The sequence below is a fragment of the Tachyglossus aculeatus genome, chromosome 10, assembly GCF_015852505.1.
Source record: "Tachyglossus aculeatus isolate mTacAcu1 chromosome 10, mTacAcu1.pri, whole genome shotgun sequence".
In the NCBI taxonomy this organism is placed as follows: domain Eukaryota; kingdom Metazoa; phylum Chordata; class Mammalia; order Monotremata; family Tachyglossidae; genus Tachyglossus; species Tachyglossus aculeatus.
The window spans coordinates 47,744,258-47,759,499 of NC_052075.1; the positions used below are offsets into that span (position 1 = coordinate 47,744,258).

Consider the following 15,242-nt stretch of genomic DNA (forward strand, 5'->3'; position numbering starts at 1 on the left):
TATCATTGCATTATATACCAGAATAATAATTCAGGAACCTTGTGAAAAACTTCACCCATGTGTTTCAGAACAGGGCTTTCTTTTTCACCCACACTTCAGGGAGCTTTGAATGAAATCCAGCAATCAAATCAACGGTGTTTATTGAGCACTTACTATGTGCAGGGAACTGTACTAAGCGCTTGGGAGAATACAATATAACAGAGTTGGAAGACACATTCCCTGCCCACAAAGGGTTTACAGGTGAGCCCGTTGTTGGGTAGGGACTGACTCTATATGTTGCCAACTTGTACTTCCCAAGTGCTTAGTACAGTGCTCTGCATGCAGTAAGCGCTCAATAAATACGATTGAATGAATGAATATTAACATAAACTACGGATTTGTACGCCATTGCTGTGGGTGAATAAAGGGTGAAAGTCCGAGGGGAAGGGAGTGGGAGAAGAGGAAGGCCTCTTGGAGGAGATGTGCCTTCAATAAAGCTTTGAAGGAGGGGAGAGTCACTGTCTGTCGGATATCAGCGTGGCTCAGTGGAAAGAGCATGGGTTTTGGAGTCAGAGGTCATGGGTTCAAATCCCAGCTCTGCCAATTGTCAGCTGTGTGACTTTGATCAAGTCACTTCACTTCTCTGTGCCTCAGTTACCTCATCTGTGAAATGGGGGTTGAGACTGTGAGCCCCCTGTGGGACAACCTGATCACCTTGTAACCTTCCCAGCGCTTAGAACAGTGCTTTGCACATAGTAAGGGCTTAATAAATGCTATTATTATTATTATTATTATAATATGAAGAGGGAGGACATTCCGGGCCAGAGGCAGGAGTTGGGCGAGGGGTTGTCAGAGACAGAAGAGATCGAGGTACAGTGAGTAGGTTGGCATTATAGGAGCCCATAAAAGATACAGACTTCCTTTTAGCAGGCAGCAATGATGTACCCAACTAAATTTAGCACTCAAAACAACACAGGCCTAAATCTGCTAGAGCTCAGGGAATGGCCACCTATCCTCACACTCGCCACCTTGAATAACACTTCATCCCTCACAGAATTCAAATCCCTATCCATAGTACACCTTTGTATATTTGCTAGGCGATTTGGAGGGAATTCCACCATTTGCTGGCCGTCAGGGAAACTCGAGGCAGAGGAACGGATTATTTCTATTCATTCCGTTACGAGAACCTCCTCAGAAATGGGACAAGGTTCCGGTAAGCTCACCGGACTTGGGTTGGCCGGAGGTTTTGATGATGGCAAATGGCCCTACAGAAAATGGCAGTGATATCGCGCCCCAAGAGATTCAACTGGCAAAGCCCGACTGGGATTTTTCTAACCCGTGGACAGTGACAGAAAGATGGTTCACGGGAATCAGTGCTGTTTTGGGTTTTTTTTAGTGGTACTTGTTTATGTGAAAGGGACTGTTCTGAGCGCTTGGGTAGATACAAACTAATCAGGTTGGACACAGTCCCTGTCCCACGGGGGGCTCCGAGTCTTAATTCCCATTTTAGAGATGAGGGAACTGAAGCCCAAAGAAGTGAAGTGACTTGCCCAAGGTCACACGGCAGGCAAATGGCAGAGCCGGGATTAGAACTCAGGTCTTTCTGATTCCCAGGCTCGTGCTCTTTCCACTAGAGCTTCCTTTCCCTTCTTGAACATCAGGGATGGAGAAGGTCGAATAATCTTCAGAGCCTGAGAAGGGATGAGCCCGAGAACGGTCCGATGCTAGATGAGAAAACCTGTGCTTTCCTTATTCATTCATTCATTCAATCGTATTTATTGAGCGCTTACTGTGTGCAGAGCACTGTACTAAGCGCTTGGGAAGTACAAGTTGGCAACATATAGAAACAGTCCCTACCCAACAGTGGGCTCACAGTCTAGAAGGGGGAGACAGACAACAAAATAAAACATATTAACAAAATAAAATAAACAGAATAAATATGTACAAATAAAATAGAATAATAAATACATATATACATATATACGGTGCTGTGGGGAGGGGAAGGAGGTAAGGTGGTGGGATGGAGAGGGGGAAGAGGGGGAGAAGAAGGAGGGGGCTCGGTCTGGGAAGGCCCACTTTACAAAAATTCAAGCATCAGTGAGATAAATCTTTGTCATCAACACAAATGCCTTTCAGCAACCAGTCAGTAGCTGCTAAGTTTTTGCTGATACTTTCCAAAGACTCCTCTAGGATTAGCTTCAACCAAGTGCTTAGTACACTGCTCTGCACACAGCCAGCACTCAATAAATATGATTGAATGAATTAATTTCAAAGCAGTAACTTAGGGAAAAACCACGTATGTTCAAAATCATAATTTCTACCCAGATCAGAGAACAGAAAACTCCTCCACCACTTAAAAAAAACCCAAAACACTGAACTTAGTAAGCCGCTTAACAAATACCACCATTATTTACTTCCCTCTGGTCTGAAACTTCATATACAACAGACTGCCACTCCCCCATCTTCAAACCCCTACTAAAATCACACCTCCTCCAAGAGGCCTTCCCTGATTCAGGTCTTGTTTCCACTACCGCCCTCATTTCCACAGCATTTACGGACATTTTTGTAACAAATTAATATCTGTCTCTGCCTCTAGACTCTAAGCTCCGTATGGGTAAGGAAAGTACCTACCAACTCTTTTGTACTGTATAACCCCAAGTGCTTAGTACAGTACTCGGCACACAGTAATTACTCAATAAATACCACTGACAGATTGATTCCTCATACCAGTAAGCGCACCAAGGATGGTATTTCCCTGGTTTTAAAACAAAGTCAGTTCTCTAAAAACGCAGACACTGTGGTTAAAAGAGTTTCTCCTGACACTGGGTCACACCCTAGCCGGATAGACGTGGCTTGTTGGAATAGCGTCCCGGGTTCCCCAATCTACCCGAAACACGTGGTGAAAACTCACCTCAGGAGAGGCCGTCTGTACCGCTCTGTGTCACACACAGAAAAAAACTGATGGTTTTTGGAAATTCAAGTAATTTGACAATGTTTGTTTTATTATGGGCTACTACTTGGGAAACTTTCATCACGGTATCGGTTGCCTACATAGATGTGGGTTATTTTTTGTTTGCCTGGTGACTGGAAGGACTGAAAGGAAGCAGGCTGTCCAGTGAATAAGCCCTCCAAGTGTTCTACAATTCATGCCGCCCCTAGAAAGGAGCAAGGCCTGGTGGAAAGAGCCTATGCCTGAGAGTCCGAGGATCTGGGTTCTAATCCCAGATCCGCCACTTGTCTGCTGTGTGACCCTGGGCAAGTTGCTTGTCTGTGCATCAGTTTCCTCATCTGTAAAATAGGGATTAAACCCTGCTCTCTCCTACTTAGACTGTGAGCTCCGTGTGTGCCTGTCTGTGCCTCAGTTTCCTCATCTGTAAAAAGGGGATTAAATCCTGCTCTCTCCTACTTGGACTGTGAGCTCAGTGTGTCAGGGATTATGCCCGCCCTGATTACCTTGTATCTATCCCAGTGCTTAGTACAGTGCGGGAAACAAAGCACTTAAATATTATATTATTATTATGATGATTATATTACAGCAGGATCATCAGCAACTAAACTGCAGATTTTAAATCTTCCCGTGCAAAGTCAATCCGTAACTACCGTGTGCAGTTAATTCAAGAATTTAAGTTCAAAAATGAATTGGTCTGAGAAACGATCTGGAAAGAAATAATGAAAAAGGAAGGGAGAGTTTATGCAACATTAAACAGAAGGGCTACAATATAAAAGGAGCAATTGGCTTATAGGAATGAGTTCTTCCTCTTTAAGAAGTAATTGAGGAATTAAAAGTTGAGCGATTTCTCTGTGCCGGACACTGTTCTAAGTGCTGGGGCAGATACAGCCCAAACAGTTCGGACACAGTCCGTGACCTACATGGGGCTCACAGTCTTAATCCCCATTCTGCAGATGAGGGAAGTGAAGCACAGAGAAATTAAAGTGACTTGCCCAAGGTCACACAGCAGACAAGTGTATGAGCCGGAATTAGAACCCAGAGCCTTCTGACTCCCGAGCCCGTGCTCTATCCACTAGGCCACACTGTTTGCTTGGAACTTTAAAAGGTAACACGTTAGGGAGCTAAACCCCAGCACCCTGCCTTTGCGTCTTCGTGACATTATTCCAGCCTCGGACCAAAGGTTTCCCACGGGGTCACGGTGTTTGCCGGGAGCATGAGGAAGCATATTCAGTTCCTCCTCGAAGTCTATATTCTTTTGGTGCAATGGTCACCATGAAATGACGACTCCAAATCAAAATAACCGTTGCACATTGAGAGAGACAGAGCGCTTCAGCTGAAGTCACAGAAATGGCTTTTGCCTGTTTCACACACGACTCTTTCCTATATGTTAAGGGGAGTGTCAATTCTAGTCTTTCACGTTTGCTTAAGTGTCTGTCGCCAGCTCTATTCTTCCCATTACTCTTAGCTGTGAACCAGGGATGTGTCCACATCTCGCTTCACTTCTCTGGGTCTCAGTTTGTCATCTGTAAAATGGGGAATTCATTCAACCCCTTTATCCCCTCCTAACTTACGTTAATTCCCTGGTTTCCCATTAGGACCCAAGCCCTCACACTTCAATTCTCTATTGCCAACCTACTCACTATAACTCAGTCTCATCTATCTCGTCGCCGACCTCTCCCCCACATCTTGCCTCTGGCCTGGACTTCTAGACTGTGAGTCCACTGTACTTCCCAAGCGCTTAGTACAGTGAGAGCACAAGTAAGCGCTCAATAAATATGACAGAATGAATGAATGCCCTCCCTCTTCACATCTGACAGATGATCGCTCTCCCCACCTTCAGGCCTCGTTAAAAGTTCACCTCCTCCAAGAGGCCTTCCCAAGACCCTCACATCTTATCAATCAATCAATCAATTGTATTTATTGAGCGCTTACTGTGTGCAGAGCACTGTACTAAGCGCTTGGGAAGTACAAGTTGGCAACATATAGAGACAGTCCCTACCCAACAGTGGGCTCACAGTCTAGAAGTATTCTTTTCCCACTCCCTTTTGCGTTGCCCTTTCACTTGGATTTGGACCTTTTATTCACCCCTCCCACAGTCCCACAGCCGTTCTGTTTACATCCGTAATTTATTCATTTATAATAATGTCCGTCTCCCCTCTAGAATATAAGCTCACTGTGGGAACAGAATGTGTCTACCAACTCTGTTATATTGTAGTCTTCTGAGTACAGTGCTCTGCACATTTTAAGCACTCAATAAATATGACTGAATGATTCCTATTCTCCCTCTACTTAGAACGTGAGCCCCGGGTGGGACAGGGACTGTGTTTGACATCTTGCATTTACTCCAGTGCTTAGAACAAAGTCTTAAATACCACAATTACTATTATCTCAACTGTGTACTTTCCCAGCATTTAGTACAGTGGTTTGCACAAGGAAGGTGTTTAATAAGAATTGCCATCAAAAGTACATTAGAAAAAAAAAGATGACTGGAGCAATGGTCGATGCCAAGAAATTTTAAGTCTGGTATTCTGAAATCCCAAATTCAAACTCTTCTTCCCTCAATTCCTCGTCTTCTGATTACAGAAACAGGGCGGGAGATGGAAAGAGAAAGGGGAAAGTGATGGGATAGGAAGAAGGTTGCGGGGGAGAGTCACTTAGGGAAAATTAGGGAAACGAGAAACAAGTTTCAACTAATTCCCGAGGGAAGATAGAAACTGAAGTAAAGAGTTAAGAGAGGATATATTTGGTGCTAGAGGTCCCTGGCCTGAAGGCAGGGTAGAGGAAATGGTGTCTTCTTTCACTTTGGTCAATTTTAAAAGAAAAACGAGGCGGGGAGGGGGAAGGGGACTGGATTCTCCTTCTCCAGAGAGCGGGACCAAAGCTAAGGGACCCTTGTCTGAACAGCACTCACAGTTTGAGATCTTAATCCTCCAGGAGGGCAAAGAGAACCGGTAAGGGTTGAGGGTCAGTCCCCTTTAATGTCAACAGTAACAGTGTGATCCTTCCAACAAACATTATCCGTGAATGGCAGTTTAGCATTATATGATGCAGGGAAAACCAATAATGGGAGCTCACCTTTGAGAGAAGCAATTTCACACAGGAAACATGACCCTCGTAGACAGCAGATAGGAGAGGGGTGATGTGATGTTTATCTGGAGCCTGTAAAATGAGAAATAAAAAAAGAAAATAAGCCAACCCTTTCACCAGGGGCAAGGTTCACCAAGTTATCACAAACGCTCTTATTAATGTCACAGCTTGGAGAAATGTGATTTTTATTCATACCGATTTATAGATAAAATACTTCTAACAATGGCACCTCTTTTTTATTGTATTTGTTAGGCCCTTGCTATGTAATAACAATAATGATTATGGTATTTGTTAATTAAGTACTAATTATTGTTAGGCACTTACTATGTACAGGCATTGTAATAAACGCCAGGGTAGAAAAAAGATCACCAGGTTGGACACAGTCCATCCCACTTAGAGTTCAGTCTTCATCCCCATTTGATAGATGAGGTAACTGAGGCCCACAGAAGTGACATGATTTGCCCAAGATCACACAGCAGAAAAGTGGCAGTGTTGGGATTAGAACCCGGATCCTCTGACTCTTGGACACGAGCTCTTTCCATTAGGCCACAGTGCTTCCCAATTTGATTGGACCCGGCTTGGAGAAAGGAAAGGGAATCATCCTCAGTCCCTTTTCGTGGACTAAAATTCCCTCTTCTTCATGTCCCTCTGCACTTCCATCTACCTGACCAAGAGTATCCTTGTGTCCATGTCCAGAGGCCTAGAGGAAAGACCATGGGGCCTGGGAATCAGAGGTTGTGGGTTCTACTCCTGGCTCTGCCACGTGTCTGCTGTGTGGCCTTAGGCAAGTCACTCTACTTCTCTGTGCCTCAGTTACCTCATCTGTAAAAACCGGGATCTAGATTGTAAGCCCCATGAGGGACGTGGACTGTGTCCAACCTGATTACTTTCTATCTACCCCAGTGCTTGGCACATAATAAGCGCTTACCAAATACCACAATTATTGTTGTTCAATAGTAACATAGAGAACGTGGCCGGTTTGGTGCTTCTCGTACCCATATGCACGCCAACATCCTCCCCGAAGTCCTCGTGCCACAGAAGCAGGTTACCAGGTCTCCCCCATTAGACTGTGAGCTCCTTGTGGGAAGGTGAGGCATCTACCAACTCTGCTGAATTACACTCTCCCAAGCGCTTAGTACAGTGCTTCGCACACGGTAAGCGCTCGATAAATGCCACTGATTGATTGACCGGGAAGGTTGAGGCTGAACCAGCAGTTTTCTATAATACCCTGGGTATTTTCTGAGCGTTTTCTGTGTACTGTACATCATACTTGGGAGCATCCAAAAGGGCCAGGGTCCCTTGTTCTCGATGAGATTATCTAATGAGGTATGAGGTTCAGGTTGGGGAAGCGGGGAAGAATCACAGATATAGAAATAAAATGCTTTCTTATTTTAAATGCATTCACTTCATCTCTCAAAGTTGGCCAGCAAGGCTGGTTTTGAGCAGGGAATGTGTGTGTTTGTTGTTACACTGTATTCTCCCAAGCACTCAGTACAGTGCTTTGCCCACCGTAAGCGCTCAATAAATAACGACTGAATGGAGGCTAATGCTTTCAATTTTTGACTTCAAAGGCAATTTATTCTAAGACTTCCAGTGAGCTATTTTCAAACGAAACTACCCTATTTAATTTCAAACAATCCTCTCCTCTCTCATTCACGATGAGGTCCCGGTAAAAATATCCGCAGGAGGCTACACAAACCAATTACCCAAAACACACAACGGGGTTGGTATAAGGATGACCCAGTTTCCTTTACATACGTTAATATCCGCTCCTTTTAGTAGCAGAAATTCCAGGATTTCCAGCTGCCCACAGTCTGCTGCATAATGAAGAGGCTTCCTGCCACCTTCCAGCGTCCGGTTGACATCTTCGCCCTTAGAGGAGGAGGACAGGATAAGCACAAGAGAAAGAGCGATGCATTGGCGGAGAGAGGGAAGTATAGGCGACTGCATTCTTTACCGTTTCCTAAAGTCAGCAGCCAAGGATGCACCGAGGTCGGAAAACAATAGCGTTCTGCGTGAAGCTAAAAGGATTTAGTTTTAGCGGTACCACAGTTGGGGTGGATAGTTAATTTTTTCAGAGCAGAAGTGGTAACTAACAGTGTTGAATAGAAAGTCGGCACAGTTCCCCCGTTCAGTAGGGCTTTGGCTAAATCCAAGAGAAGCAGCTGAATCGTTCTCCCAACCCCGACGGTTCAGAACTCTCTATCTGAGCCCAGTCACGGTGGACAGGACAGATGGGTCAGAGTGGACCGGGAATTGGACACGCAGCCTAGTTGAAAGAGCACGGGCTTGAGAGTCAAAGGACCTGAGTTCTAATTTTGGCTCCGCCTCTTGTCTGCTGGAAGACCTGAGGCAAATTACTTCATTCATTCATTCAATCGTATTTCAATCAATCAATCAATCGATCGTATTTATTGAGCGCTTACTGTGTGCAGATCACTGTACTAAGCGCTTGGGAAGTACAAGATGGCAACCTATAGAGACAGTCCCTACCCAACAGTGGGATCACAGTCTAGAAGGGGGAGACGCAGAACAAAACCAAACATACTAACAAAATAAAATAAATAGGATAGATATGTACAAGTAAAATAGAGTAATAAATATGTACAAACATATATACATGTGCTGTGGGGAAGGGAAGGAGGTAAGATGGGGGAGGATGGAGGGGGGCACGAGGGGGAGCGGAATCAATCAACTGTATTTATTGAGAGCTTACTGCGTGCAGAGCACTGTACTAAGCGCTTGGGAAGTCCAAGTTGGCAACATATAGAGACAGTCCCTACCCAACAGTGGGCTCACAGTCTAAAAGGGGAAGACAGAGAACAAAACCAAACATACTAACAAAATAAAATAAATAGAATAGATATGTACAAGTGAAATAGAGTAATAAATATGTACAAACATATATACATGTGCTGTGGGGAAGGGAAGGGGGTAAGACGCGGGGGGATGGAGAGGGGGACGAGGGAGAGAGGAAGGAAGGGGGTCAGTCTGGGAAGGCCTCCTGGAGGCCTTTCACTTACCCAAGTGCTGGGCGACCTCCAAGACGAGCGCTTACTGTGTGCAGAGCACTGTACTAGCGCTTGGGAAGTACAAGTTGGCAACACATAGAGACGGTCCCTACGCAACAGTGGGCTCACTTCTTTGGGCCTCAGTTACTTTAGCTCCTTGTGGGCAGGCAATGTGCCTGTTATATTGTACTCTACTGAGCGCTTAATACAGTGATCTGCACACAGTATGTGCTCAATAAACATGACTGACTAAGTTGGGATAAAGACTGAGCCCCAAGTGGGATGTGGACTGTGTCCAACCTTTTCGTTCATTCACTCAATCGTATTTGTTGAGCGCTTACTGCGTGCAGAGCGTGTATTTTTTTTCATTCAATCATACTTATTGAGCGCTTACTGTGTGCAGAGCACTGGACTAAGCGCTTGGGAAGTGCAAGTTGGCAACATATAGAGACGGTCCCTACCCAACAGTGGGCTCACAGTCTCGAAGGGGGAGACAGACAAGAAAACAAAATATATTAACCAAATAGAATAGTAAATATGTACAAGTAAAATAGAGTAATAAATCTGTACAAACATATATATATATATAGGTGCTGTGGGGAGGGGAAGGAGGTAGGGCAGGGGGGGATGGGGAGGGGGAGAGGAAGGAGGGGGCTCAGTCTGACTACCTTATATCTACCCAGTGCTTAGTACAATGCCCGGCTCAGAGTAAGCACTTAAATGCAATTCTTAATACCATTAAAAAAAAAATCCAAGTCTTTATTATCTTAAGGTGAAAAAAGGGTCAGAGTAAGAGGAGAAAAAGAAACAAAATAAGAAATAGTTCTAACTATACCCTGTACCCTGAAAGTGCCTTGTGGATAGTGGTAGATGATATTATACTCTATATGTTGCCAACTTGTACTTCCCAAGCGCTCAGTATAGTGCTCTGCATACAGTAAGCGCTCAATAAATACGATTGATTGATTGATTATACTTTGCAAGCGCTTAGTACAGTGTTCTGCACAAAGTAAACACCCCTAGACTGCAAGAACGTTTTGGGCAGGGAACACGACTGCCAACTCTGCTGTATTGCACTCTCCCAAGCGCTTAGTAGCGCGCTCTGCATATAGGAAGCGTTTAGTAAATACGATTCGTAGTCAATCGACGGCACCTACTTAACCACACTCCACAACTGAGAATGTGTATTCACATCATATCACCTTACCGGCCACATTCGGCAGCAAATCAATATGGGGTGATCCAGTTTCAGACCGTGCGAGGGCAAGCTCCGGGGCCCTTAGCAAAAAGAAAGCAATCTGCGAATGGGCACCGCGCATATGAAGTGGTTGGCTTAAATGAGCCTCGGGGTGTTTCTCAAACTAGAAATGACATTTTTGAATTCCAGTTGTTGGAGGGCACCAGAGCGGGGAGGGTAACGGCACCTGAATTTCAGGCCACGTGGTCAGTTTCAGTTTGCAAAGGATTCCTTATAGAATTGATAATGGTAATTGAGGTTCTGTTGGGTACTTACTATGTGCCAGGCACCACCATAATAATAATAATAATAGCATTTATTAAGTGCGTACTATGTGCAAAGCACTGTTCTAAGCACTGGGGAGGTTACAAGGTGATCAGGTTGTCCCACGGGGGGCTCACAGTCTTAATCCCCATTTTACAGATGAGGTAACTGAGGCCCAGAGAAGTTAAGTGACTTGCCCAAAGTCACACAGCTGACAACTGAAACTTTGTTTCCTACAGTGCATTCTGCCCTGATTTGAATGCCAGTCCAACTTGCTCATTTCACACTCACCCTCTCTCATCTAAATAAGTGCTTGTTTTTTTACGTCCACATATTCCCCTTAAATATTCCCCTTCAATTCCTCTCTTTCTCTGTCAGGCCTATGTGGGACAGGGACTGTGTCCAACCACATTATCTTGTATCTACCCCAGCACTTGGTACTGTGCTTGACACATAAAAAATGCTTAACAAGTATTATTATTATTATTGCTATCATTATCAACAAAATAATATTTTTCACTTAACTAGAAAAAAAAACTCTAATGACATGTATTTTTGGGTAGGGACCGTCTCTATATGTTGCCAACTTGTACTTCCCAAGTGCTTAATACAGTGCTCTGCACACAGTAAGTCCTCAATAAATACGAATGAATGAATGAACTGGTGGAGCCGGGATTTGAACTCCTGACCACTGACTCCAAAGCCTGGGCTCTTTCCACTGAGCCACACTGCTTCCCCACTAAGCGCTGAGGTGGATACGAGCAAATCAGTTTGGACGCAGTCCCTTAATCCCCACTTTACAGATGAGGCAACTGGGGCCCAGAGAAGTGAAGTGACTTGTCCAAGGTCACACAGTAGACAAGTGGCAGGAGCTGGAATTAGAACCCAGGTCTTTCTTACTCCCAGGACCGTTTTCTATCCACAAGGCCAGGCTGCTTTTCAATATATAATAATAATAATAATTATGGTATTTACTGAGTGCTTACTATGTGCCAAGCACTGTTCTAAGCACTGGGGTAGATACACGGCAATCAGGTTGTCCCATGTGGGGCTCACAGTCTTAATCCCCATTTTACAGATGAGGTAACTAAGGCACAGAGAAATGAAGTGGCTTGATCAAGGTCACACAGCAGATAAGTGGCGGAGCCGGGATTAGAACCGATGTCCTCTGATTCCCAAGCCCATGCTCTTTCCACTACGCCATGCTGCTTCTAATATAGAATTATCAACATATACATAGAGCCCGCTGTTGGGTAGAGACCGTCTCTATATGTTGCTAACTTGTACTTCCCAAGCGCTTAGTACAGTGCTCTGCACACAGTAAGCGCTCAATAAATACGACTGAATGAATGGATGAATGAATACAGAATTCCCCCAACCAAAGTCTTAATTTTGTTTTGTTTTTCTGTGCCCACATGGCTCGCCCAGCATGGTTAGGGAAACCCAGGCAGGGTTACCTAGCAGCTGTGAAAAGTTTAATGAACTCAAGAAATATGAATTGGTAAAAAGCAGGGGTGTAAATGGAAAATGGAGAAATTCATTCTCATTATAGCCAATATTAGGCAGAATTAATTAGGCAGAGGTGGGCTTCGTGCGGTATTCTGCACAAAGTGCTCAAAAAATACCACTGACTGAATAAAGAGGAGGGATTTTTCTGGATATGTTCTTCCATCAGCCACTGCACATCCCTTGATTCATTTCTATAAACGTCCGTCTCCCTCTCTAGACTGTAAGCTCATTGTGGGCAGGGAACCTGACTACCAACACTGTTATACTGTACTCTCCCAAGTGCTTAGTACAGTACTCTGCTCGCAGTAAGCGCTCATTAAATAAGACCAATTGACTGATTGATTGATTGATTCAATTTTCAAGCAACTAGTTCCCAATCAGGTTGCAACAGAAGGAGTCTTTTAGTTTGAACAGTTACTTAGTTTTTCAGAAGTGAATGGTTACAGTTCAGGGCCTTTTCTCCACTTCCTCATCTTTTCCAAAAGAGGCTTATCCTGTGGCAATCTTGTCTTGTCTTATGAGAAGCAGCGTGGCTCATCATCATCATCATCATCATCAATCGTATTTATTGAGCGCTTACTATGGCTCAGTGGAAAGAGCCCGGGCTTTGCAGTCAGAGGTCCTGGGTTCAAATCCAGGCTCTGCCACTTGTCAGCTGGGTGACTTTGGGCAAGTCACCTAATTTATCTGGGCCTCAGTTCCCCCATCTGTAAAATGGGGATTAAGACTGTGAGCCCCTGGGGGACCATCTGATCACCTTGTAACCTCCCCAGCACTTAGAACAGTGCTTTGCACATAGTGCTTAATAAATGCCATTATTATTATTATTATTATTATTATTATCATGCCGTCGAGTCGTCTCCCGTCCCAGACCGAAACATCTCTCCCAGAACGCCCCACCTCCATCTGCGATCGTTCTGGTAGTGGATCTATATAGAGTTTTCTTGGTTTGGTTTTGTTCTCTGTCTCCCGCTTCGAGACTGTGAGCCCACTGTTGGGTAGGGACTGTCTCTATATGTTGCCAACTTGTACTTCTCAAGCGCTTAGTACAGTGCTCTGCACACAGTAAGCGCTCAATAAATATGATTGATTGATAAAAATCTGGAAGCGGTTTACCATCGCCTCCTTCCGTGTGGTAAACTTGAGTCTCCGCCCTTCACTCTCTCCCAGGCCGCTGCTGCCCACCACAAGGGAGTCCTGACTTGTAGCAGGTTGCCTGACAATCGCTAGCCACTGGCCAAGCTGGGAATGAAATGCGTAGGCCTCTGCTCGACTCTCCCTCCCGTCGTCGAGACCGGCAGAGTCCTGGAAACCCTCCAGGAGCGACCCTGAGAGGGTGTTGCAGTCTTACTCCTACAAAAATTAGGGCAGGGCGAACGCACCGGGGAGATAAAGCTAGCTCGCTTGAAAACAAAACGGGCCTTTATTTATAAAAGCCCGGGCCAAAAGAAGCACTGTAAGTTCGCCCAAGAAGATGATGTAAGGTATCTAGATTCTTTGAATTCTTCAATTACTCCAGGCCTAGCCCATGCAATCGTACTCATTAGTCCCTTAACTTGGATCTCCCTTCTCTCCTTCTCCGGCCCAGGCCACAACCTCCGCTCCTCTGCCGCTGACCTCCTCACTGTACCTCGTTCTCGCCCGTCCCGCCGTCGACCCCCGGCCCACGTCCTCCCCCTGGCCCGGAATGCCCTCCCTCCGCACATCCGCCAAACTGGCTCTCTTCCTCCCTTCAGAGCCCTACTGAGAGCTCACCTCCTCCAGGAGGCCTTCCCAGACTTTTCCTCTCCTCCTCCCCATCCCTCCTTCCCCTCCCCTCAGCACCTGTATATATATTTGCACAGATTTATTACTCTATTTTACTTGTACATATTTACTATTTATTTTGTTAAAGATGTGCATATAGCTTTAATTCCATTTGTCCTGACGATTTTGACACCTGTCTCTGTGTTTTGTTCTGTTATCTATCTCGTCCTTCTAGACCGTGAGCCCGTTGCTGGGCAGGGACCGTCTCTATATGTTGCCGACTTGTACTTCCCAAGCGCACAGTAAGCGCTCAATAAAGACGACTGAATGAATACTAACTGTTCAACATTCACTATCTGTCACCAAGCCCAGCTTGTAATGACACTCTTTCTTCCCTTCACAGACTCCAAGTTGGAAGGGAACTAGAAAGAGAATCTAGTTAGTGTCGCTAGAAAAAAAAAAAACTGAGAAAAGATGTCGTTAAAATGGCCTTCCCAAAATACACTGCTTCAGTAGAGAAAAGCAATTTCGGGGCAGTGCAGAACAAAGGTTTATCAGCTACAGACTCAATTTTGGTATTGTTTTCAGAGGACTGTTAGTGAAAGGGGAGCTTGGCTTTTCAACGGGACCAAATGAAATGCTTACATTTCTACTAGTTCCACGTTTCCATCACCTTCTTTCTCCGGGGGCATGGGAGAATCAGGGCCGGCCACCTTCACTCCCAGAACGGCACACAACTTTCCGTCATGGTGAAAAGGAAGGCCCAAAGCCTCCATTCATTCATTCAATCGTATTTATTGAGCGCTTACTGTGTGCAGAGCACTGTACTAAGCACTTGGGAAGTACAAGTTGGCAACATACAGAGACGGTCCCTACCCGACAATGGGGAGTCCGGGGCAGGGGAAGCAGCGTGTCCTCGTGGATACAGCACAGGCCCAAGAGTCAGGAGGATCTGGGTTCTAATCCTAGCACCACCGCTTGTCAGCTGTGTGACCTTGGGCAAGTCGCTTCACTTGTCTGGGCCTCAGTTTCCTCATCTGTCAAACGGGGAGTAATAATAATAATAATGATGGCATTTATTAAGCGCTTACTATGTGATTAGCACTGTTCTAAGCGCTCTGGAGGTTACAAGGTGATCAGGTTGTCCCACGGGGGCTCCCAGTCTTCATCCCCATTTTACAGATGAGGGAACTGAGGCACAGTGAAGTTAAGCAACTTGCCCAAAGTCACCAAGCTGACAAGTGGCGGAGCCGGGATCCATTCATTCAATCGTATTTATTGAGCGCTTACAAACTTACATACACAAGGAGGCTTAAACTCAGCACAGGAACAGATGTGGGGCTTAAGGAATAGGTTCACTTTCCACGAATCGACTCTTCTTTGGGTTCTCACGGATGAGCAGAGGCATCCCGTGCGTAAATTACGATTTTGCAGGGAAGGGTCCGTGCCGGATCCACCT

At 45.2% G+C, this 15,242-nt stretch overlaps 1 protein-coding gene across 1 annotated transcript in view; it reads right to left on the bottom strand.

The window, feature by feature from the left end:
- MTPN (myotrophin) overlaps positions 1-15,242 on the bottom strand; it is a 65,012-nt gene that overhangs the window by 16,020 nt on the left and 33,750 nt on the right. The window contains exons 2-3 of the mRNA XM_038752381.1: positions 7,775-7,888; positions 6,005-6,088 (exon numbers count right to left, since the gene is read on the bottom strand). Of these exons, the coding sequence (XP_038608309.1) occupies positions 6,005-6,088; positions 7,775-7,888 (198 nt within the window). The remainder of the gene's footprint in view (positions 1-6,004; positions 6,089-7,774; positions 7,889-15,242) is intronic.